This window comes from Macrobrachium nipponense, chromosome 30 (genome assembly GCF_015104395.2).
Source record: "Macrobrachium nipponense isolate FS-2020 chromosome 30, ASM1510439v2, whole genome shotgun sequence".
Classification (NCBI taxonomy): domain Eukaryota; kingdom Metazoa; phylum Arthropoda; class Malacostraca; order Decapoda; family Palaemonidae; genus Macrobrachium; species Macrobrachium nipponense.
This window is the reverse complement of record NC_087218.1, coordinates 35,962,011-35,988,872: the sequence shown is the minus strand read 5'-3', so window position 1 is coordinate 35,988,872 and position 26,862 is coordinate 35,962,011. Positions and strand designations below refer to the sequence as shown.

The window sequence follows — 26,862 nt, the reverse complement described above, 5'->3', positions numbered from 1 at the left end:
TTATACCAGCAGCATGGCGACCCCTGTGACGTATATATCAGAATATAGTACTACAAAGTACATAGTACTACACGGAGGTCTTATACCAGCAACATGGCGACCCCTGTGACTTATATATCAAAATATAGTACTACATAGTGCATAGTACTACACGGAGGTCTTATACCAGCAGTATGTCGACCCCTGTGACGTATATATCAAAATATAGTACTACAAAGTACATAGTACTACACGGAGGTCTTATACCAGCAGTATGTCGACCCCTGTGACGTAGTATATAATATATATATATATATATATATATATATATATATATATATATATATCAGAATATAGTACTACATAGTGTATAGTAGTACAGAGAGCTCTTATACGAGCAGTATGGCAACTCCTGTGACGTGTATATTACATCTTACATCTTAGACCTTGGATACCGAGAACTCTTGCACACGAATGAACTCTATTGCCCTGACTGACTTCAAGCCTAATGCTTTATTTATTTTCCTAACTATTTAGTGCGACTTTGGATTGTTATCTACGCGTCACCTATACTCTGAGGTGCTAGTACTAAACATGACGGAAGTGCTCTGGGACCCCGTGTTTAGTACTATAATCCCCTCGAGGATCAAAGTATTATATACATACAATTCTATATTGCGTAGTCGACAAATTATATCAATAAACGATATCTTCGTACGGCCGTTTCCTTTACATTTACAATACGGTGTTCATATAGTACTAGTCATCCTGTGGTAAGTGTGTAAGAATACTACCACCGTAGAGCCCTACGTGTCGTAAAAGGCGACTAAAAGGACAGATGCTGCCTTGCAGTCTAATTTTTTTCAGTAAAAGGCTAGGTCCACCGTCAATAACTGTGGAAACTGCTGCCTTGCAGGTGGACTTTCTTAGTCAAAGGCGAGGCCCACCGCGAATAACTGTGGTTGATGACAGCAAGGGCATGTGGTCGTAAAACATCCCTTTGCCAAATAATATACCATGCCTGATGTTGTAAGGAAAGGCGCATCAGGCAACCGACCCCTTAGTGTAGGGATAACGCTGAGAAAGACGAAGAACGTTCATATAGTACTAGCGAAGAAAATTCATTTAGTGCTAGCAGCACCTCAGTGGCGTGATCGGCATGGTCTTCACCTGCCACCTCGGTGGCCGCGAGTTCGATTCTCGGGCATTCCATTGAGGTGTGAGATGTGTATTTCTGGTGATAGAAGTTCACTCGACGTGGTTCGGAAGTTACGTCAAGCCGTTGGTCCCGTTGCTGAATAACCACTGGTTCTATGCAACGTAAAAACACCATGCAAACAGACATATAGTACCAGCTCCCTGGAATAGGTGACGCGTGAATAAAAAGCCAAAGTTGCACCCTATTTCCCCTTTCATTTCAACTGTCTTCGAGTGACCTTTGGTCATTCAGACTCAATGTTTGTTTATTCTTTCCTCTGGTAAAGTGAGCAAGCTACGACTGGCTATAAGCTTTTATTTTTTTTTAAGATAGTAATTGGTCATTCCACAATATTGTCCTAAAGTGACCCAGTTTGAACAATGTATCGACGGCAGGTTCCTTACTCAGCTAGCGGGGTGTAACATCTTTATGGCTTCGATTTCTAGTCACGATTTTTCTAAAAATGAAAATGTATTAGTTTCAGGGAGAGCATTTTTTTTCTTCAGTCGCTGATATGAAAGTCCTCCTACTGTGATGGTCACTTGATATCGAAACTTGGATGTAGTACATGTGACGACTGTAGGCTTACTCCATAATATATGCATCTATATTATATATATATATATATATATATATATATATATATATATAATCAGAATTACAAACATAACAAGAGGTCAACAACTTGACGTTAGTAAACAAAATTTAAAAAAAATGTAAAAACTGCACAAAAAGAGCATCCACAAATAGATAGGAACAAAAATACAAACCGCACGTTTACGCAACTCTGAAAATGCTGACGTAAACAAGTGACCAGGTTTAAAAGTGTCGTGAAACCACACACGGACGAACAAAGGGATGAACTCTCAACAATAAACCCAAAAACGGAACAAACAAGATCAGCAAATTACCTACCGATCTCTCGTTCTCTTCCTGATCTTCTGCAGTGGGATTACCTCGAAAAAAAAAATCCCCTCGAATAGGTACATAAGGAGTTAAATGAGCCGTGGGATTAACAGGGGATTTGGTCATTAAAGGCTGAACTTAAAGACCTCGTTATCCTCAAGTGAAGGTGGTTGAGAAAGAACAGCGCTGATCATGTGATCATTGGAACGAGTTTTTCACCAACCTACATAATTCAGAAGTGAATCAGCCACTTCTTTATCTGACAGACATACAAACACATACATACATACACACACACTATATATATAATTTACATACAAATGAATAGGCATGAGAGAGAGAGAGAGAGAGAGAGAGAGAGAGAGAGAGAGAGAGAGAGAGAGAGAGAGAGAGGCCCCTGTCAACATCACAAAGAAACGGAGTAATTAAAAACAAAGAATAGTAAATTTAATACTCGAATAACCAATAATAATAATAATAATAATAATAATAATAATAATAATAATAATAATAATAATGTCAGTGAGGTATGTTTCCACACGTTAAAGAAATGAGTACACATAGAATTTCGGAAACCTGCCTCCACCACCCACCCCACTTCCACACCTCAGTAAGTAAGGTTTCTTTTAGGCTAATTCTCGTCGTGTTTCCATATTTAACCTGCAGGTCAAATCGACCCCGCTGACGTGGTCCATTTCGTACCCTATGCTCGCTCAAGCTTCAAATCGTACCAACGTTTTCCTGTTTTCCCACGGCCTCTCTGAACTTTCTAGGACTTGTATTTCGTTAATTGAATGGGACCTTATTACTGTCTTACGTTACACGTCTTCGAATGAATTAAAATAAGCTTTGTTTATTCTTGATTATCCTTCACTGTATACATATATTTATTGAATATATACGTATGTGTGTGTTACATGGTTATTGTTTTATATTCACGTCTTCCTATTGATGAAAATAGGATTTGTTAATCTCCTTGATTTAACATGGAAACAAAGGAATAAATTTATATACATAAATATATATATATATCTATATATATATATGAATAATAATTATCACATCGAACCGTGATCCATTTTATTTATATCAATTCAAGCTACAAATGTCCTTTATATCTAAATCACTTTACCTCCCAAATAAATTTAAAGAATATATATAATTATATATATATATATTATCTATATATTATATATAAACAAACATAATTATATTATAATATTTTAACCATTATATATTATATAATATAAACAATTATAATATATTATATAATTATTATATTATATATAATACAATATTATAATATAATCATAATCATATAATTATATATATTATATATTATAAGATTGATATATATATAGAGAGAGAGAGAGAGAGAGAGAGAGAGAGAGAGAGAGAGAGAGAGAGAGGTCGTACCCCAGTAGGATAAGGATTTCCTCGTCGTGGCCCTCTTATTTTCATAGTATACAATAGTCGAATAACAACAATTTCCCTCAGTTTGTGAGCTGGCCGCGTACCACTACGCACAAAAGTCTTGGAGAGAGAGAGAGAGAGAGAGAGAGAGAGAGAGAGAGAGAGAGAGAGAGAGAGAGAGAGACCCTCCGGAATTAGGCCTACTGAGTATACTGACCACACTTGATTTCTTACGGTAAATAAAAACATTTTTGAGTTATTAGAGAAACTCGTAAATTTTTCTACTAGAAGTGTACACACTTCGAAATCTTTGTGTACTTGTACTACTTACGTGATCGAACAGATAAGTCAGAGACGCTCACTAGCTTACTCACTTTACTTATGAAAGTGCATAGAGATTATTGAGTTTATCTCGCCTTACTTTTTTTATCTTTTATTAGAAAAATATGAGTCATTACATAGTACGTAGGGTATTCAAAAATATTACAAAATTAAATATGTATACAATATTTACAATTATTATTGGTTAGAAAGATTTAGAAATAAAAATCAATGTATTCTTTGCTGAATAGATTTTAAATTTTTTCTTGTCTTACTGAGTAGTGAGTACTTACAGACTTACTTGTGTCCAGTAATGTGTTTTAAGGAGTAGCACACATTACCGCACACTTATAGACTTACTTGTGCTTCTACTTACGAAAGTGCAACAGATAAGTAACGTGGTTAAAATGGGTGACAAATCTTACCTGATTGTCCTAAGATTTCGATGTCAGAGTCGGTATCGTCGTCATCATGGAAGTCATCGGGAACAACGGTAGAGGCTTCGTCATCCTCATCGTCATCATCATCATCATCATCCATGTGGACGTCACCTTCGTCATCGCGTCCTTTATGCTTGGAGGAGGAGGAGGAGGGGGAGGGGGTGTTCGTGGTTGTGGAATTGCGTGGTATGGTACTAGAGGTTGAGGGTTCACTTGTGCCGAAGGAGAAAGAGACGCGCCTTTGGGAGTGTGGCGACCCTCTGCAGGTGGAGGAGGAGGATGAGGAGGAGGAAGAGGAGGAGAAGGCAGAGGGTTGTTGAGTCCTCTCGCCCTTCTCCGTTATCGTCTGAAGGACGGCGGCGATTCTGTTGGTGTAGTCCTCCAGAAACGGCGACGTGTAGACTGTAACGTTTTCAAGGCCGGAGGGGCCTCCTTCCTCGCTGGCTTCTTCGTCCGATTCCCCTTCCCTCTGTCTCTTCTCGCCCTCCTCTTCCCTCCTGCTGGGGATCTTCCTCTTCCTCTTCCTCAAGCCCTGCTGCCTCTTGCGGGCGTCGTCGGGGTCGGAATCCGAGGAGGAAGAAGACGACGAGGAATCGGTCAGGGGCGACAGGGCGGCTGGCAGTCGCGAGTAATGTGCCTCGGAGGAGGGCACGTGCGGCGTGATCTGGTAGATGTCGAAGGCCCTGATGTCCTCCCTGTATCCTACGAAGGGAGGGCCGCCGCAAGTGCTTGTTGCTTGCTTTCCGCCGCCGCCGCCGGTGCTACTACAGCCAGCCCTAGCTGTAGCGGCTTCTCCTCCTGAGATCGCTGTAGACGGCACACTAGTGTTATTTGCATTTGGAATCATTCCTTCGGGATTGACACTCACTGGAGGGGGTTCTGGGGGGAGGGGAGATTCCCGTCCACCGACGAGGGCTAATGACACTGTTCCAGGCACTACAGTTCCCTGGCCATTTGACGACGATGCCATCACACAAGCGTGGCAAGATTTCCTGCTGCAACACCACGTAGTACCAAAACTACCTGAATGACGGCTCAGAGCGCACTGACGCGGCCACGCCTCCTCACCCTGGCCCGAGCCACAGTTGCCAGGGGTTGTTGGGAGTGAGTCGATGTTGTTGTCAATGCAATTCCTGGCCGCCTTCTGCTGCTGCTGCTGTTGTTTCCTCTTCCTCTTCGTCTTCTTCATGGCGAGATCGCCGTTCTCACAATGATTTGCATCTTGCCCCTCGACGGGGAAACGTTTCAAGTTTTCGTTGATCTCGGGCGAAACCGACATCCGATTTGGCGGGATTTCCGAACGCACTCGGAAGTAAATGTCCGTCGTCACGGCGGACTTCGGCGGATCCGCCGTGAAATGCGACGGGTTCAGAACGCCCAAATCGGTGTCGTTATTCGAAGGGGCATTGTCGATTTTGGCCATCGTGGTAGAGGTCACGGAGGAGGCGAATGCCTGCTTAGAGCCCAAATCTGTTGTCCTGACGCTCGGCAGAAACCGCGGAGAGGTCAGGTCGGACATCACCCAGTCTCCGTCAGCTTCCTGAGGGGAGCGAACGCCACCACCTACGGCGCATCCCTGTCGCGTGAGGTCATCGCGACCACAGCTCATAGCCTCGCAGAAATGGTCGGATTTGATATATAAGAAGCTGATCTCACCCTGACTCGCGTTGCTGTTGACGGGGCACCTGAGTATCTGAGGGCGGGGTGTATGAAAGGCTCCCACCGTGTGTCCTCGCCTGAAGTCGCTGACGGTGCGATGGGTCTCACCTCCCGTCGAAGGAGGTTCGCCGCCCACTGCTTTCCAAAAGGTGTTGGATAACATTCCGCCCATTAGACCCACCATCCTGACTCGCTTCTCTGATTACTGTAGGTCTAACTGTTCTGGAAAAATGGAGAAAAAAAATATATTATTTCTCTGTCTCATTCAAACATGAAGTAAGAAATGCACCAGTGTCCTTATATAACTTAGTTATAAAAAACTAACTTTAGCCTAAAGGAATAATAAGACGCTTGAAATTTTGTAAAATAAGTTAAAGTTCAGCCTAAGTGTCTCAGAAAATGATGAGCATATCTTATAATAACAATAATAATAGTAATAATAATAGTCATTATTATTATAATTATTATTATTATTATTATTATTATTATTATTATTATTATTATTATTAAACAAAATGGCCTACTGGATGCCGTAGTTTTATTTTTTCAGTATTTTTTTTTTTTTTTTTTTACAAAAATTTGGTATTGTTGCGTTGATTTTGTTAGCAATAGCCGCCTGTTTGATAGTAACATCTGCAGATTTCGGCTGCTACTAATTGAATCAAGCAGCAAAACTGGCAAGTAGTCAAAATGAGGTAACGGGGGAGCTGTTCGAACTCCATGCTGCCCGTTTCCTCTTCAAAACGGCAGAGTTGTTCCCGCCAAAAATGATGGTAATGGCGCCCATGCGAATTGATTGATTAACCAAATGATTTATAGTTCCCTGGATTGAAGACGCCGGAAGAAATCACATTCCATTTATCCATTTTAAATTACCGACATGATTAATCGCAGATCTCAATTGTTAATGAAATCGGGTAACACCTCACTTCGTCCGGCAGTTCCTAGACCGATGCTCTCTGTGACCCTTTCCCCCTTCCGTTTTCCAAGCTCCCTCTTTTTCGCTTCAGATTCCATACACTTCTCCCACTTTCTCAACTTACCCTTCCAACCCAATACACAGACACACACACACACACGCACAATCTAAGAACCGGTTTGGATATGTGAATTAGGGTTAAAGGGCGTAAACCACCTTTCAACCTCTTGGACTCTTGTGAACTTGGTAACACGTACTAGTAACCGATGTGGAGGGATTTAGACCCATTTCAACGAGAAGACTTTTTTTTCTTTCTTTCTTTTTCCCTAACAGGAGGTGGCTCTGGTTCGAGAGATAGCGAGAGAAAACTGTTTGACTGTCTACAAAAATCATGCTTTAATCCCCAGATCGTCAGCCAGTCTTCTGAAATGGACTGTTCCAGTTTCTGGTTAGAGGAGCATTTTACTTTTCTACTTCTATCTCTAAAACGCAAGACCCAATAAAACTGTTTTTCATTATAAAACTATTTATTAATCTATCTTAAATGCTTCCTGTGACCTAAGGGAAAACTACGCAGGTCATATTTACTACAGTCTGATTAATCATTAACATATTTAATGAGGAGCAGACGAAGTGATTATGTAAGTTTGACGGGTCATGAATCCCAGCTCACTTTGCGAAGAAGGCGAGGAAAAGAAGGGTGCATGGCGCCAAAAGATTTGTTGACTTCTTTTTTGTATTTCCCAAATAGTTTTTGTGTTCGTTAGTAACGATAATTTATGGTGAATGAAATTAATCTAGACAATTTTCTGTCTTTGCAGAAAGTTCTGTTTATAGATCTCTCTCTCTCTCTCTCTCTCTCTCTCTCTCTCTCTCTCTCTCCACTTTGAAGTGAATGAAATTTATTTGGCCACAAATTACTATTTTTGTTGTGAGCTTTTTAACAGACTCTCTCTCTCTCTCTCTCTCTCTCTCTCTCTCTCTCTCTCTCTGTCAGATTTATTTCAGTGTCACCTCCGCTTCCGCCAGCGCCATCTGTCGCCTAAAAATAGTAACTAAACATCATCATAGCCTTGAGTGCCTTATGCATCTTCGGCCGAGTCAATGGCCTATGGCATAGCAGGTGCCCCTTATCCTTGAGGAGGAGTTAGGGAGGGTGGAGAAGTCCAAAGGGGCGTGAGTTATAAAAGCACTTTCAAAAGAGAGTTTTAGTCCCCTGCTTAGGTGTGAGTGCCAAGGGCAAGGTGGCAAGGTAACAAGCAACGCGCTTTGGAAACACGACGCTACGGATGGGGTGACTGACGAAAAAAAAAAAAAAATTGGTTGCTCGCTACTTAAGGTTCACGGTCTGGGGCTTATCCTTTGCAACGGCGCCCCCGAGAAAGGTTTGCTACTTGCTAGTAGGTTGCTGTTAAGGAAAAGGATGCTGCTAACTAGGTTTTGCTACTAGACAGGGAAAAAAATACTAGATAATCTATATAAAATGATCAAAGAGTATGGTAATTATATCACGGAAAGAGAAAGCTATTAGAGAGTGGAATTCTATAAGAAATGCTATTACGGAATGGAATTCCAGAAACGATGCTATACCGCAATGGAATTCTTCAAGACGATATTAGGCAATGGAATTCTATAAGAGATGCTATTAGGATGTGGAATTCTACAAGGGACTTTACGGGGATCTGAATTTCTATAATAGATACCATTGTGGAGTGGAATTCTATAGCGAATGCTATCGCGAAGTGGCATTCTATAACAGATGAGAGAAGCAATTAAACACCGTTTTTAAGGCGGAAATCTACCAGGTAAGCGGAAGTATATCTTAACAGCTTTCCTAGGGCTGGCCCGAAGGATTAGATATTTTTACGTGGCTAGGAACCAATTGGTCACCTAGCAACGGGACCTACAGCTTATTGTGGGATCCGAACCACACTCTATCGAGAAATGAATTTCTATCACCAGAAATAAATTTCTCTGATTCCGCGTTGGCCGAGCCGGCATTCGAACTTCAGACCACCGGATTGGCAGCCGAGCGCGAAAACCACTCGTCCAGCGAGGAACTACCAGGTAAGCAGAAAAGGGTAATTAGGCCAAAGGACATATAATTATCCAGGTAAAAAAACGGCGTCTACCTGGCGACAGGAAGATGGTGGCACCATCCTCGGGAGATACCACTGGCACCAAGTGCAGGTCAACTGGGGTATTGGAGGGGGATGGGTAGAGTACCATAGGTGGCACGCCTTAGGGGATGGCATTCCCTAGAGGGTGGCACTTACAAGGGGGTGGGTGGTCACTCCCTAGGTGGTGGGTTGGAACTCACCAAGGGGTTGGGTTGGCACTCACTAGGGGGGTGAGGTGTCATTCCTTAGGGGGTGGGGGGTGGCACTCTCTAAGAGGCGGTAGTAGCACCATTGACGTCATAGAAGTTTATATCTGTTTTTGACTCCCAAACTCTCCGAGCTATGGGGGGAGACTGTAATTTCTCTCTCTCTATCTCTCTCTCTCTCTCTCTCTCTCTCTCTCTCCTGCTTTTAAATGCACTACCAACCTCACTACCTCTTATCTAGGGAGAGGTCTCTGCTCTCGTTTCTTATTCTCATCTTTGTTGACAGTGATTGCTCTAGCCAATGCTAGAATGTCAGTGCTTGCTTGCTTGCACGAAGAAATTTCTTGTTTCTTGCCAGATTCTTTTTTTTTTAAATGATCGCTCTTACCCTTGTCACTGACCTGTGATGATAGCACTGTTCGTTTTGTGTATATACTTCTCTATTTACAAACTGTAAACACAACAAGATGTATTTTAATTCATTTATGCTATTCATTCGTGGTCTTGTAATAATATTTCTAACTATATTAATTGATGTACATTCACATCCAGTCTGGTAATAAAATTTTTAACTATGTTTATTTATTCCAGTTAAATAATAATGCAGATCGTTGCCTTACTCAGGAGAGAGAGAGAGAGAGAGAGAGAGAGAGAGAGAGAGAGAAGGGGGAGGGGCTGGCTGTATGTACTTCTTTGTGATATGATAATAATATTACTTTCAATAATATTTTCTATTCCAACTTTATACTGATACAAATCATTGTCTACTAAGGGGAGAGAGAGAGAGAGAGAGCTGGCTGTATGTGCTTCATTGTGAGTTGCTACTAATATCGTTTGTAAACTATACTTTTTATTCCAATTTAATATTAATGCAAATCATAGTCTTTCTAATGCGACGCAGAGAGAGCGAGAGAGAGAGAGAGAGAGAGAAAGGTTATATGCTTTTTATGTGCTCCCATGATAATATTTCTACCTATTTTCTATTCCCGTGCAATATTAATACTATTCAGTGCCTCTCTCGGGGGAGAAAGAGAGAGTGAGAGAGGGATCATGCGCGTTATGCCTTTTGTTATACATATGTCTACCTTTACGCATCATACACTGGCTTCCGGTAGTGATTTTGGCCAAGGACCAATTTGCATCAGAAAACAGATGCGTTTTAGAACATAGGACAGTTAGCGTTCACCTGTACGTATTCTGGTTATTTGTTTTTATTTACTTTTTCCTTTGTCCTAAATACCTTCCATCTTTCGATTATTTCCCTTATCAATGAACATCTCGTGTTTACAATGAACGCCTTGGAGGCGGAGCCAAATTTCGCCATTATGACGAAAGGAATCTTATAAATAAAACCATACCTCAACGGGTACACAAATTGCCTTTAAACTCTTCACTCTACGTCTGTGTATAACAAATACACTGAATTTTATCAGGACAGACATCGGTCTAAACAATGCCTGGCAAAACTTCGCTGACGTTAATGAGCCCCTTAGCGAGGATAGCAGCTCAGGAGGGGCCGCGGAACCATAATACGTATACATTAAGCTATATACCACTTTCCAAGTAGGTACAAAATCGCCCGGGACCGAGCATAATAGTTTGCATCTGGAAATGAAAGGATCGGACGAGCGTAGGTATGTTGGAGGGGGGGGAGGGAGGGCCCTGGTAGAAGCGTAAGAGTCCTTACCCCTAACGTTTTCCAACCAATGGCGTTCGTCCATTCCTTTGACGTCATGGGTCTGTTGATATCAAGGGATGAATGTGAAAAAAGCTCGTGTTTGATGTTACTCTAGAACACGAGAGTTCAATATTTATTTTATCCTAAATGTGTCGATGATATTAACTAGAACCCAAATACAATTTGATTGGTGTTTTACAAAATTAATATTACTAAAATAATCCATAAATAAACTCCGTTTTGATAGATTTTACAGCTTAAAGTAATAGGGAGTGAGGAATCTATTTATATCCTGAACTGCGTATTTAGACATTGCAAACCTGACCTGAATTATCTGGTAAAGCGGATGATAGCATGAAGAGGCAATTTAGGTGGCTGGACTGATCTCACACATACACGCACACAAGCATATGTATGTGTGTGGGCGCGTGCGTGCGCATGCATGCTTGTGTCAAGTCCAAGCAAACCCCCTTTTTTGGCTTCGCTGACCCTGAACAATCCAATTTAGTAGCTTTTGTTGCTCAAACTCAGTCCACCTTCCCCTCTCACACCTGTTTATTTATACACACACACACACACACACACATATATATATATATATATATATATATATATATATATAATATATATATATATATATATAAGCGAATACCACAGAAAAATGATAGGCAGAAATCCAAGCGCTTTTCTTTGTAAAGACAAAAAAGCTTGGATTTCTGCCTATCATTTTCTTTGCTGGCATTCGCTTATTTAATGAAGTCACGTGCATCTACTGTGATTTTTAAGTACTATATATTATATATATATATATATATATATATATATATATATATGTATATATATATATACACACACACACACACACACACACACATATATATATATATATATATATATATATATATATATATATAGAGGCTCATTAAATAAATATATAGGAGCTTCAGAAGGTGTCCATGATACAACGATTAAAAGGAATCAGGTTTATTTACAACGAAACGTTTCGCACATAAAACTTCTGTGGCATCATCAGTCTGTAAAAGAGCAAAGAGACACATAAATAACATTCAATGATAAAAAGGAACTCACAAATATTAAAATGGTCTTAAAAATTAAAAATCAAAGTAAAAAACAAAAACAAACAAAGTAAAGAGAGAGAGAACAACAACCCAAACACCAACCGTCCATAATGTAGAGAGAAGATGGAATGACTAAAAAAACCAGTTGACGAAGACGACGTCAACTATGCCAGGTATAGAGTTGCTGAGGAGGTATTGCTATTGAGTGAAGGAACAAGAAACTTTCTTAATGTATAACCGACTCGAGGGTAGTTAGGTGGTCAGGATTTTTGACATAATCTATTATTTTGAATTGTTCTTTTTTTATTTCGATTTTGCAATTAGAAGCGTGGTTCCTGATATTGGAAAATTCAGGCTGTTTTATTTTCTGACCAGTACGGAAGCTGAAACCCAGATGGCTACAATATCTGACCCTCAGCAGCCTCCGAGTCGATCCAACGTAAGAGCCCGGACATCCAGGCAAATAAATTTAGATATGACGTTGGATCTCATGAAGGGCTGAAGGCGGTCTTTAAAGTTAAAGAAGGAGCCAATTGTACAGGGATTATTTGTTTTATACAAGTTTTGACTCTGAGACAAGGAATCTCTTGTTCAATAATTCGTGCGAGATTGGACGAGAATTTGAAGTCAGCATATATGGGGATAGTTGCTTTAAAAAAACAGTACCTTTTTCTTAGGAACATCAAAATTAGGCAATGGTGGATGAAAAAATTTGGCAAGTATTTGATGATCATTCTAAAAAACTATTTCTTGTGGGAATGAATTGGCGACTTGAAAAAGAAAAGTTAATAAAAACGTGATCTCATCATGAAAAATCTTCCAGAAGATGATATTTCAGGGCTCTATTGACTAATGTGTGAATGGTATTAAGTTTAAAAAGATCGTTGACATGAGCTATAAAAATTATTAGTTAGTCCTGTAAAGGTACGTTTTCTGTAAACGGACGTGGCAAATTCAGAATTGGTTCTTGTATTTTCAAATCCAGGTAAGGTAAAAATTCCGCCTCATTTTCGACTTCCATTGTAAAATTAATATTTGGATGAATATTGTTAATGAAATCTAAAAACAAAGAACATTGCCAAGGGTGTTGAAATAATGCAAAGGTATCATCAACGTATCTACGGTAAAGTGAAGGTTTAAAGTTGAGATCACACTGGTTTAAAAATTTCGATTCTAAGTCCGACATAAAAAAATTGGCAAAATTAGTTTTTAGAATGATCAATCAAATACTTGCCAAATTTTTTCATCCACCATTGCCTAATTTTGATGTTCCTAAGAAACTGTTTTATGCAACTATCCCATATATGCCTGACTTCAAATTCTCGTCCAATCTCGCACGAATTATTGAACAAAAGAGATTCCTTGTCTCAGAGTCAAACTTATAACAAATAATCCCTGTACAATTGGCTCCTTCTTTAACTTTAAAGACCGCCTTCAGCCCTTCATGAGATCCAACGTCATATATAAATTTATTTGCCCTGGATGTCCGGGCTCTTACGTTGGATCGACTCGGAGGCTGCTGAGGGTCAGATATTGTAGCCATCTGGGTTTCAGCTTCCGTACTGGTCAGAAAATAAAACAGCCTGAATTTTCCAATATCAGGAACCACGCTTCTAATTGCAAAATCGAAATAAAAAAAGAACAAATTCAAAAATAATAGATTATGTCAAAAATCCTGGACCCACCTAACTACCCTCGAGTCGTTATACATTAAATGAAACTTGTTCCTTTCACTCATAGCAATACCTCCTCAGCAACTCTATACCTGGCATAGTTGACGTCGTCTTCGTCAACTGGTTTTTTAGTCATTCCATCTTCTCTCTACATTATGGACGGTTGGTGTTTGGGTTGTTCTCTCTCTCTTACCTTTGTTGTTTTACTTTGATTTTTAATTTTAAGACCATTTTAATATTTGTGAGTTTTCCTTTTTTATCATTGAATGTTTTATTTATGTGTCTCTTTGCTCTTTTACAGACTGATGATGCACAGAAGTTTTATGTGCGAAACGTTTCGTTGTAAATAAACCTGATTCCTTTTAATCGTTGTATCATGGACACCTTCTGAAGCTCCTTAATATATATTATATATATATATATATATATATATATATTAATATATATATATATATATATATATCTATATATAATATTTATTATTATATATATATATATATATTATATATAAGAATTTATTAAACGAATACCACAGAAAAATGATAGGCAGAAATCCAAGCGCTTTTTCTTTGTAAAGACAAAAAAGCTTGGATTTCTGCCTATCATTTTCCTGTGGCATTCGCTTATTTAATGAAGTCACGTTGCATCTACTGTGATTTTTTTAAGCATATATATATATATTATATATATAGTATATATATATATATATATATATACTATATATATATACACACACTACACACACACCACACACACACACACACACCACACACACATATATATATATATATATATATATATATATATAAGATATATTACTGCACATCCTCGTAGGCTATAAACTCAACTTAACCTCATGGCTCAGATTCTTAAGTATATCTGCCTTTATTTTTTTTACTAGAAGTAGATAGATGGCACCTTCATAACTCTCGGTAAGTGGTTAACTAACCCTTCATAAACTGATCTTTGGAATTCAATGCAATACCTATGATTCTGTAGTGTTTACGTTCAAATTGACATTAAATTAAATTTTTTTTTTATATTCTGATGCAAAGTTCGTCAAATCCCAACAATTTTCAATGAGTTAATTTATAAATAAATGTAAAGTGTTCAAACTAAGGAATGCAGGGGGTGAGGAATACCTGACTGATTAATTAGTAAAATTACTAACAATATACATATAAATAAAGAAAGGATGTAGAACTGTAAAAAATGACGAAATAATATTCGAGATTTCCCCCAAATGAAATAATAATAATAATAATAATAATAATAATAATAATAATAATAATAATAATAAATAATAATCCCAATATAATAATAATGAATCACATGATCACATACAAGTCATAATAACAAGTAAAATATGCGCTGAAGCCTCTTCAGCAAAATCGAGTTTTCTGTATGAGCCGCGGCCCGTGAAGCTCTCAACCACGGCCAGTGCAGTGTGTTTTTGTCCTCTTTTGTGACTGGGCAGTGTGTTTTTTTTCTGCGTTTGTGGCTGTGCAGCGTGTGTGTGTTGTGTGGTTTTGTCTGCCTTTGTTTCTGTGCTGTGTGTGTTTTTGTCTTTGTTTCTGTGCATTTGTGTGTGTTTTTGTCTGCCTTTGTTTCTGTGCTGTGTGTGTGTTTTTTGTCCTTGTTTCTGTGCATTTGTGTGTGTTTTTGTCTGCATTTGTTTCTGTGCTGTGTGTGTGTTTTTTGTCCTTGTTTCTGTGCATTTGTGTGTGTTTTTGTCTGCATTTGTTTCTGTGCTGTGTGTGTGTTTTTGTCTGCATTTGTGTCTGTGCAAAGTGTTTTATTGTCTGCCTTTATTCCTTTACACTGTATGTGTGTGTTATTTTTTTTTTTTTGGGGGGGGGGGGCTCTGTGTTTGTGTACGTGTAATCTATTCCTATACGTCTCTTTGTCTGAATAAAATTCCATTCAACCAAACCTCAGACAAAAAAAAACTACCCTTTAAAACACAATAAACCGAAGACTATCAATAATCCATCTCCATTCTAAACCACTACCCCGAACATCCCGTTTACATAAAACAACGGGTTCTCACGCCCTGCGAACCTTCCGCTGACCTGGCGTGGTGACACTGCGTGGGACAATTGACCTGGTCTATTTTCACGGTAGCAACCTGATATCTGAGGCACCTGGCGCTTAGTTATGCTGATATGCAGGTGGGTACCTTCCGCTAAGTACCTGTGAAGGATTCATCTTTCTGCTTGGGTATTCTGTGATGGTGGGTTCATCGTATATATAAATCATCATCAGCCGTGTCTAGTCCACTGCAGGACAAAGGCCTCAGACATGTCCTTCCACTCCTGTCTGTTTATGGTCTTTCTGTGCCATTCTATACCCGCAAATTTTTCTTAGCTCGTCCATCCATCCTCTTCTCTTCCTTCCCCTGCTTCGTTTGCAATCTCTAGTGACACCCATATCATTGTGCAGGATGCTCGCCAAACCTATAAGATTTTAAACGACTCCTGTAGACAGGAATGTAAATTTCATTGTTTCCTGTAACCTACTAAGTAATTGAGAGAGAGAAGAGAGAGAGAGAGAGAGAGAGAGAGAGAGAGAGTCTGAAACATAGGTCAACCTGATGAGACTCGTGGACATGAAAGCACAAAGAAACCAGACCGAAGACGCCATACAAAGAAGCAGCGAGCGACTCTCAAAGCGTACTAACACCGACTAAGCACAAAGAAACCAAACAATTCCACAAAGGATGAGAGGGACAGAGAAACATTCTGTCAGAAACAAACAAGAAACAAGGAATATCCTTGACATTGGAGCCGCAAAATCGAAAAAGGTAAGTAGGGTATTAGGAGACCCAAATTGATATCTTCGAGGGTACGCGCGCTCACAGTTTGCTCTTTATTGATTGCTGGCTTCGCACTCACGAGATCTCGCTGGGTAGACGGACTCAAATCTTTTTATCTGGTTTCGTGTCTTCCCCCTACGTCCTTATACTCTTTTCGTTGTCATTTACTTGTTTATTTCTTTCCTTGTGGATTACTTATTTTGTGTCATTATTAGACGGCCTTATAGAACTAAAAACTAATTCCATTGTCATTTATAGGCCTAGTTGATTATCTGGCTATGTTTATACTTCAGTACACTAAAGTAAAATTATATTTGTGTTTTTGTTGTTCTGTTACTTCCTGTATGATTTATCTATTTTTATGTGTTAACTAATCATATAGTACTAAAAAGTATTCTTAATGTCATTTATAGGTCTATTAAATGCTCTGTCTTTGTCTATAGTACCTTATTGAACGAAGGTATACAATGATACCGTTTTATGTAAATGCAAGAACTTTCATACTGAATTCACTATACCTTGGTAATGAATTACTAACAAAATGAATTAAAAGTGACAAAATACATTGTCTTCGACCAGAAGTCGAACCTGGGCCTTAATATTTGTGAAGGACAAAAATGTTACTTGTGTATAAGTGATATAAGTGATTATGCCTAGTGTTATACAAGATAGCGATCGAAATTTGGCGTCAGGAAAATCTACGGTAGGAGAGACCCGTATTTGACTGAAATCGATTATAATCGTACTCCAAATACATCTGCAGTCAATGGGAAAATTAACCATCCCTCTCTCTCTCTCTCTCTCTCTCCCAGATGAAGCCACACGGCGCAAGTGTACCCAAGGTGGTTAGATATTCCAACCTCTACGGAAATTAATGGTTCGCGTCTAGGGTTCGACTTAGCAGTTGCCTTACACAGAGATATATGGAGGGCGTTTTATCTTTCTAATATCAAGACGAGGTCTGTCCGTCAAGAGAAGACGGGACGGAGGTCGGTATGTTCGGTCAAGTTTATTTTATTTAATGTCTGGCCAATTTTGGATACAAGGTGAGAGAGAGAGAGAGAGAGAGAGAGAGAGAGAGAGAGAGAGAGTTACAAGGACTAGGATGTCTCATAGACTTATTAGTTCATCCGAGGAGACATCGTTTGCTATTCATCTCTAGGAGCAGGTTTTACTGAGAGAGAGAGAGAGAGAGAGAGAGAGAGAGAGATGATAAGAAATAAATAGAGAAAGAGACATACAATCAGAGAGAGATAGGGATGATAAGAAATAAAGAGAGAGAAAGATGATAAGAAACAAAGAGTGAGAAAGAGACGCAATCAGAAAGAGAGAGAGAGAGAGCGTTACAAAGAGTTACAAGGATTAGGATGTCTCAAAGACTTATTAGTCATCGTGTGCTCACTTATCTCTAGGAGCGGGTTTTACAGAGAGAGAGAGAGAGAGAGGTGGGGGTCCGTGTCCAAACATCCTTGCCATGAACAATCGAAACAGTGGAACAGCAGAACCGGTCTCCAATTAAAAAGAAAAAAAATCAAGCAAGAGCCTTGTTAGCGTTCAAACAAAGCTATAATAACAAGAGAAGGCACCTTCTGGCCATACCTCCATGGTCATTAATTATTATATTTATATTTAACATTATTTGCTGTTGTTGGTTGACTTGCCTTTATCAACCTCTCTCTCTCTCTCTCTCTCTCTCTCTCTCTCTCTCTCTCTCTCTCTATCTCTATCTATATATATATATATATATATATATATATATATATATATATATATATATATATATATATATATGAGTAGTGTCCATAAAGTCCCAGTACCATTAAAAGCAATAAATACATGTAATGGTACTGGGACTTTATGGACATCCTGAATGTATGTATTATATATATAGATATATATATATATATATATATATATTATATATATATATATATATACATAAACACATATTTACATATAAATATATATAAAACATATGATTTATATATATATATATCATATATATATATATATATATATATATATATATATTTATATATATAAAAGAAAACGGAAAATTTGGAGAAAACAACAGAGACCCAAACTGTCAAAGCACCACTGACAGGCAGAGATGCTCCACTGACACATCTGCTTCTATCTCTGTCAGATCGTGTTTCCCGAAAACCGCCGGCCACTGCCAGCCAGATCTGCTTTTGTTTTAAACCGCACACCCGCCCTCTCTCTCTCTCTCTCTCTCTCTGACGTAACGGTCGCCAGGTGCGTCTTATTTGTGTGTGTTTGTGCGTACGTGAGTAGATTGCTTGCGTGCGCTTGCGTGTGGTTTGTTGAGTGAGTATAGCGACTAATGTTGTTCTCCCTCTCTCTCTCTCTCTCTCTCTCTCTCTCTCTCTCTGTATATATATATATAGTATATATGTGTACACACACACACACACACACACACACACACATATATATATATATATACATATATATATATATATATATACATATATATATATATATATATATATATATATATATACAGACAGACAGACAGACAGAGAGAAAACACATGGTTTAGCATCAACAAGGTTTTACATCCTGCAGGATACCGCTCAACTTTGCGATAAAGAATGTTGTATCCGGGTAAAACGTGGAGGGTGACCCCAAGACCAGCCACACACCTTCGGCACATATTCCCCACGAATATCCAGCTAACAGGGCGTGGGGCTTACAACCTCACCCCTTAAATATTAATAGAATTAAGGAAATAAGAAAGAAAGATGGATATGAGAGAGAGAGAGTGTCCTTCATTCCTGTAGACTCGTAGGCCTTTCGAAGGACATTTACGCAAGCGATGCCTGCCGGGATCCTGCTGAGGACAATAAGGATCTGAGACAAAAAGGCCTCAGTGATTTGTCACTGACAAGACACACGGTCTCTGCGCACAAGTCAACCTGTCAAGTGGGTTATCAGGTCAGCAGGGGAAGCCAGGTAGTAAGACGATTTTTTTATTTTATATATATATATATATATATATATATATAATATATATTGATTTATTTAGTTACTTACTTGAGGAATCAAGAAAACAATGTACATACACTATATATACAAATGTATATACATATATCTATCTATTGTTTGTGTGTGCGTGCGTAACACACGCGCGTGCGCATGCGTGTAATAATATACGACCCAAAGCCAGCAACACCAACGCCATTACGTAATTACTTGGCAAACACCTCGGTAGCACCGTAACCACTATAGCTACTGGAAACCTGACCCACCAACGAATTAAAAAAATAATAATAAAAAAAAAACAAGAAACAGGATACAACCCCAGTATCTCTCATTTCCCACAATGCACGTCAAGTTGTCCTCACAAAGAAACGAGGTAATACGCGCTCACCCCCCCCCCCACCAAAAAAAAGTGTCTCGGATGGGTAGTCGAGTACTGGAATGTGTTGGATGAGTACTCAGATGCCCAGGTTTAACCGCTGGAGTGAAGATGGGTTTGCTTTCCTCGCTATATTTCAAGGTAGGAAGATCAGGGGTGAAAGGTTAGGGGCAGAGTGGATTTATTTTCGAACATTATTAACTTGGTTTTAAGGTATTCGTCTTAGGAAGTTTGGTTTTGAGGTAAATTATATGATATGGGTTATTAAGGCGATATACTGTGGCTAGAGAGAGAGAGAGAGAATATTGCACTGGACAAAAAACTATGAGAGAGAGAGAGAGAGAGAGAGAGAGAGAGAGAGAGAGAGAGAGAGAAAGAGAGAGAGATAAGATATTGCAATGAACAGGAAGCTAGGTGGAAGATTTTCTTATATTCATGATGATAATCAATTATCATTATTATCATATTATTATTCAACACCTAATGAGAGTTTCAGCAGGTATTGTTCGTAAGGCTTCATATACTTAAAACACTGAAAAAAAATCAGTGCAACCTGTTTTTGGCTAATTGTACTTCCTGGCGTGGATATCTCCTTCTGCCAGAGATTTGTCTCTTTTAGGTAGAGTGGTTCTTGGTAGTAGGTTTCTGTATACATGGACCATCGTCGGATGGTCTCTTGTTTATCACTTTTTCATAAGCTCTATTTTAACGAGGATCTTTCACATTAAAAATTGATCCTTGATTCCCTTTTGCTGCCTAGAGCAACACAATTCGCTGCACAACGGCACCAATATGCAGTAAATGTACCTCGTTGTCGAACTTCTCAGCTCCAGAGGTTCTTTATCCCTCACACCGTGCAGTTGGAGCTTCATAAGTTCAGGATAACTTCACACACACACACTACATCACAAAATACAAATATATATATAATATACTATATATATATATATATATATATATATATATATAAACAATGGATATTGAATATTTAGTCTAGGAACTTGAAATGTCCGTTAAGCATGTTTAGTCTAGGAATTTCCAATGTTCCTTGTCAACCACACTTCGTCTGGAGACTCGGAACATTCCTCGTTTCGATGAACATCAGAAACAACGCAAGATGGAGGTAGATGAATTCACAGAGAGGAATTTGAACGGTCTGGCAGAGGGACAAATGGCAGAGATTATGGGATCATGAGAGAGAAAAATTCTGCTTGCTTTGGTGCCGTAGAAAGCTGGTGGCAGGTGAATTTTTAACTGTTAGTCTTTCAGGAGTATCTCAAGGTCATATTGAGGGGGACCGGGTCAGTGGGATATGCTCAAGGTCTAAGGCTCTAAAGCTTACGTAACCAAGAAGAATCAGATCCCTTTGGGACAAAAAAAAAGTTCAGGGAAAAACCATTTGTTATTTTTCTTTTTTACTAAAAACACAGTCCTTAGTACAAAAAGAGTCCCTTGCCCTAGGAACCGTAAGCATATTCGCCCCCACACACACTATACGCATATATGTATATATATATATATATATATATGTATATATATGCATATATATATATGTATATATACGTATATATATATATATATATATATATATATATATATATGTATATATATGCATATATATATGTATATATACGTATATATATATATATATATATATATACCCTCTATATATATATATATTATATAAAGTGCGCATGCGTGTTTTCGCCGCTCAGAAAAAGTTGAACGAAGAAAATGCCAGGTAATCGTTCATGTCCGTTCTGTTTTTACGTCATTTTTGGTGACCGACTGAGGGTTCAAGGTTTGCATCGACTGACATTATCTGTTAGCGCGTCGTATAATATATATATATATATATATATATATATATATATATATATATATATATTCTCACTGCGCATGTTAGAACGCATAAACTGAATCCAACCAAACCTCGGTCTACAGTACAGTCATGCCATCTCAGTATGTATGAATTCATAGACCAACATTCTATTGTTATTAAGCACAAATACTCTCTCTCTCTCTCTATCCATTGCACCATCCCAAAAATGTTGCTAACCCCGTGAACACTCACTAGGGAAGTATTTATACCCAGGAGTCTACGTGACTTGATGGCTGAGAGGGATGGACGAAAAATGGATGGTTCTGGGGTAGGGGTTTGCGTGGTAGGGACTGGTTTACGGGGAAGGAGGGGGGAGGAGACAGGCACTTGTGGGACTTGGGAGGATGGTGTGAGGCGGAAGAGTACAAAGAGGATGGAGAGAGAGAGAGAGAGAGAGAGAGAGAGAGAGAGAGGAAATTGGGGGTGTTACATTTTCGAACCAGTTCTGCTACATTGATTCCGTCGTTTCTGTATCATTAGTACTATCTCAGATGACGTTTTTGTCGCTGGTCGGGCTGGCCTTATGCCAAAAGCACGGGCCCTTGGTCTAGGAAAAGGCCGTAACGTAGTACCATCCAAGAAATTCTACCCAGTTGCAGTTTAACCTGAAGTCAGACTAACCCTACTGCATGCAATAACAAAGCTATTCGCTGAAGTATTTCTGGGTGATGACCGCCATCCTAACATTAGTCCCAGTGGTTCCTTAACGCCCGCCAAACCAGCATCATCCCCATGGTACAATCTACCGAAATATCTTCCCAGTGACCCCACAAACCCCCACCAAACCCCCAATCCCCCCTCCAACCTCCTTCCAGATGCTTAGCAACAGCACTGCCGCGCAGCCTGGGTCTTCCCCCTACATGTCAAAACGAAAGGGAGGACCTCTCGGATTCTGACGGTGTTAATTATCCATCCTTTAACGGAAGTTCACGGAGTTCGTACTCACGATCGACTAGTTTATGTCGTTCATAATGCTACTAGAGGTTTAAATGACTTATCTTCTTCAGTCATTCGTGTTCTGATAAGCTGCTGTTCGCCAAAGGGGATATCCTGCCCTTGTGGTGACATTCTGGGACATCTCTTACGTAAGAGAACTCCACGTGCACCGAGAAAACCGGTTACGCGCAATGCATTCGTTAACGGTTTTTGCTTTTATATATATTTTTTCATATTTTTTACTCTTATATTTCAGTAAGGTTTAACGACATACGCCAAAATAAGGAATAAAATATTACGTACGTTACGAGCATCAAAAGTAATCTGATAAGTAAATTTATAAGAAAATTGTAAACATTAGTATAAGTATACACGAATATATATTATCATACAGTTCGTTTAAGGTTGAAAATGGTTGTACTTGGATCGTGATTGTGTTTCTTGTCAGCAATTACGCAATCACCTTCCTGATGCTGTTATGAATGCCAGTGAGTGATTGTATGTATTTCATTCTCTTTTACAAAAATCTTACATATAGACGTATATATGTGTGTGTGTGTAGCTATATTTTTTAAGTTATTTATAAACATACAAACATTACTTCTTGCAATGAAGCGTCAGTCTCGCTCACAACCAGTTCAAAATAGAAAATTCAGCACTATTAATTCATGTACATTCATAGCAAGAGTACAACACTAATTATTCATGAGAATAAGTACGCAGTGTACATAATTTTTGCACTTAACCAGGCAAACTGAACAGACAATCTGTACGTGATCATGACCAGTGACAATATAAGTATTTAGATTTGTTAAGAACCGTCACAAATCAGAAACTGCACTAATAACTTTCATATTCAACAAACTAAGGAGAGGCTAAAGAAATCATAGGTCTAAGCTGTACTGAAAAATATGATATTCACTCAACCTCTTACAACTATTGCGTGGAAAAGTCGGAAAAAGCCAATATTACCATATATATATATATATATATATATATATATATATATATATATATATATATATATATATATATATATATATATAAAGAACCTCATCTCGCGCCCAGTATTATTCTTCGCTTTTCAGTGAGCCTATAAAAACTACAATCTTTTATTTGCTCGAACAATTTTAAATTCGTTCTGGGAAATCCTAGGGTCACGCAGGACTGAAAGCAGTGTATAATCATCGAAAACAAAAAGTAATAGGAAAATGTAGGCCTAAATCATAAGTGGGTATCAGGGCGAGGTGACATAAAAACTAAGTCCATTCTGTGGTTATCTGTCGTAGAGAATTAATAACAATGAAAGAAACTGAGAAAGAAATATAGGTCTAAGTCAAAGGGAGATAGAGCGAAATGAAAATCAACTTCTCTCGCTAAGGTCACCGTTAGTTCAATTTAGGATTACGACAGAGAGAGAGAGGTTCTTACTTCTTCACAGGTCATCAACCTTTTCATCTCAGGAAGGGCCTTTCTAATGGCATGAGGCGTAGGCCTATTCCCTGGAATGCTAACGAACCAAGCTTTGAATAAGTCTTGCTGGATATATGTATACACATACATACATACATACATACAGAGAGAGAGAGAGAGAGAGAGAGAGAGAGAGAGAGAGAGAGAGAAGAACAGAAATTCTATAACAATTAAAACCTGCTTAAGCCCCAGAAGAATAAACGCTATACCCTACTGTCATCATAACATTCAGCTGAAACTTTCTGAAGCAGAGACCCAACAGAGGAACATGTCACTTCAAAATCGCCCAAAATCTCGGGCTATTTACGTCTCGCCCAAGTATTTGGCCGGGCACAACATTTTCGTGTTTATGTACTGAAATTGTTACGGGACGAACACCCTTGCATACCGTATTCTCATCTTTTCTTGAGGGTGTTTGTGTGTGCACGCATGCGTCCGTGCAGGTGAAGTTACAATGTTCTGAACAGTAAGGTAGTGGAAACTCTTTGTTTTCTATAACGAGAGATTTTGAGACTTTTATTTCATTCGTTTTCTATAACGAGGGATTATGAGACTATTACATGCTGAATTTGTTTTCTATAACGAGGGATTATGAGACTTTGATTTCATTTGTTTTCTGCAACGAGTAATATGAGACTACTCTACTTGATGTGTTTTGATATAACGAGTGACTATATTATTTCACTCGTTTTCTATAACGATGTATTATGAGACAATAGTATTTCATTTGACCATAAATAGTGTTACCCTGTTATTTAGAGGCTCTAAACCATTCTTTAACTACGAATAAAATCGTAAATTTAATCAAACTCAAACCGGTACAAGACTGATTCCACGCTCATCAAAGGCGCCCTCGAACGCGCATGCGCGCTTCTTCATCTCAACAATTTTGGTTATTCATCCGACATAGTCCCACCCACAACCTTCCAGGTTTGCCCTTCCTGGTGATGAGGAAATGCCCCGGACGAGAGAGAGAGAGAGAGAGAGAGAGAGAGAGAGAGAGAGAGAGAGAGAGAGAGAGATTGTGTGTATACAGCCGCGTGCACTTCTGGCCTACGTGGACTTTTGCACGAATCACAGACTACATGGCGACCGAGACCACATTGAACTATCTTTTACGTCTCTCTCTCTCTCTCTCTCTCTCTCTCTCTCTCTCTCTCTCTCTCTCGCTGGGTACTACCGCTAGCTAGCTTTGCCATTCGTATGCTTCCCGTGCCTCAACCATTATTATGTTGAAAAGGAATTTGCGTATGAAAGAATACAATCATTTCAAAAGCTCTTGCCGAGACCAGCAAACATTGATAGATAAAGAAAGATCAGTACTACCTCACGAACTGCGAGGTGGTTGGTGAAATGAGATGATTTCTCATATCCTGTCTTCGTAAGAGAGAGAGAGAGAGAGAGAGAGAGAGAGAGAGAGAGAGAGAGAGAGAATCTGACAATAATAGGTTCGCCCAGAGTTTATTTCTGCTGTAAGCAAGCCATGAGGTGGATGCTCCCAACAATTGTCACCTAGATGAACCAGGCAAGAAAAATGTTCGTATTTGTTTCTTAGCTTAGTACTCTTATCTCGCTCTCATGTCGTCGCCGTCGTCAGTAGACTAACTCCGCAAAGTCTCTCCCGGTTAGAAAGTCACAGGAAAAACGTCACAGAAAAAGTCACTATTTCGCCTAGGAAAAAGTCACAAGGAAAAAAGTCATCAATTTATGGTGGTCGGTAATAAAGTTACAGGAAAAATCTCACAATATTTCTTGGGGATCATTATCTTTATGATGGTTACCATCTTTTGTTTTTGTTTTCACAATAATCCTAAAGTTTTTTTGTTTTTTTTTACCTGGGTTTGTCAAAGGGACCAGGATGCCTGGTGTGGATCTCTGGATTCTTCCAAGCAGGAATATACATGGGCATAATAACTGAAGGCTTATTCGTTTATCATCAAGATTTTATAATATTAATAGTTTACACTGTAAATAAACATCGTTAGTGCTATAAGTACAACTAATAATACTACTACCAATGATAATCACCATTATCATCGTAACCTTCAACATCATTATCATCATTCCTGGTGTATGATTACTACTATTATTATTTTTGGACTTAATGAATATTACTATTATTTCCGGGACTGCAATATACAGGAGTCAATGTCTCGATGATGTTGTATACTTCAGAGCGTGAATGACCACCCTTTTTTTTTTTATACTTTTTGCTTCAATATATTTTCTTTGTCTGTCAAGTGGGAGAGATGAAGACTAACGGCAAAGACGAAGTTCTAAGGAAAGGACGAAGAAATGTGGTAAAATAAATTAGAAACAGACAAGAAAAAAAAAATTATATTTTGAACCCGTGAACCTGAGGCCAGTCCACGAGTACAGATCAAATGCATATATATATATATATATATATATATATATATATATATATATATTCAGATTGAGGCTTAGAATAATCTCAGTAACAAGATTCCAGGCCGCCATTGGAGGAAATGTAACAGCATAGGCCTAATCAGGCCTACAGAGAAGAAGCTCTGACAGATCTCAAACAGTGACTCGTGGACATCAACTGATAGCATCCCAGCGAGGTGTCGATGCCGAGACATCAAAGGAAAGCCGCCTAGCTGATTCCATTAGCGAATTTGCTGGTGATAACAGCAGGAATGAGAAACAAGGCATTACAGAGACGACGGGGCTCTCTAGACATTGTCTGGGAACAGAATTTAACAGAACTCATACGATGCAAGTCTGTGACGGAAAACAAAACTGGTTTATTTGTGTTTAAA

General features: G+C 38.8%; 1 protein-coding gene across 2 annotated transcripts in view; it reads right to left on the bottom strand.

The window, feature by feature from the left end:
* Positions 1 to 26,862, bottom strand: part of LOC135202438 (nucleoprotein TPR-like) — a 114,984-nt gene that overhangs the window by 81,027 nt on the left and 7,095 nt on the right. For both annotated transcript variants that reach the window (XM_064231833.1, XM_064231834.1), the window contains exon 2: positions 4,243 to 6,138. In XM_064231833.1, the coding sequence (XP_064087903.1) occupies positions 4,243 to 6,100 (1,858 nt within the window). In that variant the 5' untranslated portion in view covers positions 6,101 to 6,138. The remainder of the gene's footprint in view (positions 1 to 4,242; positions 6,139 to 26,862) is intronic.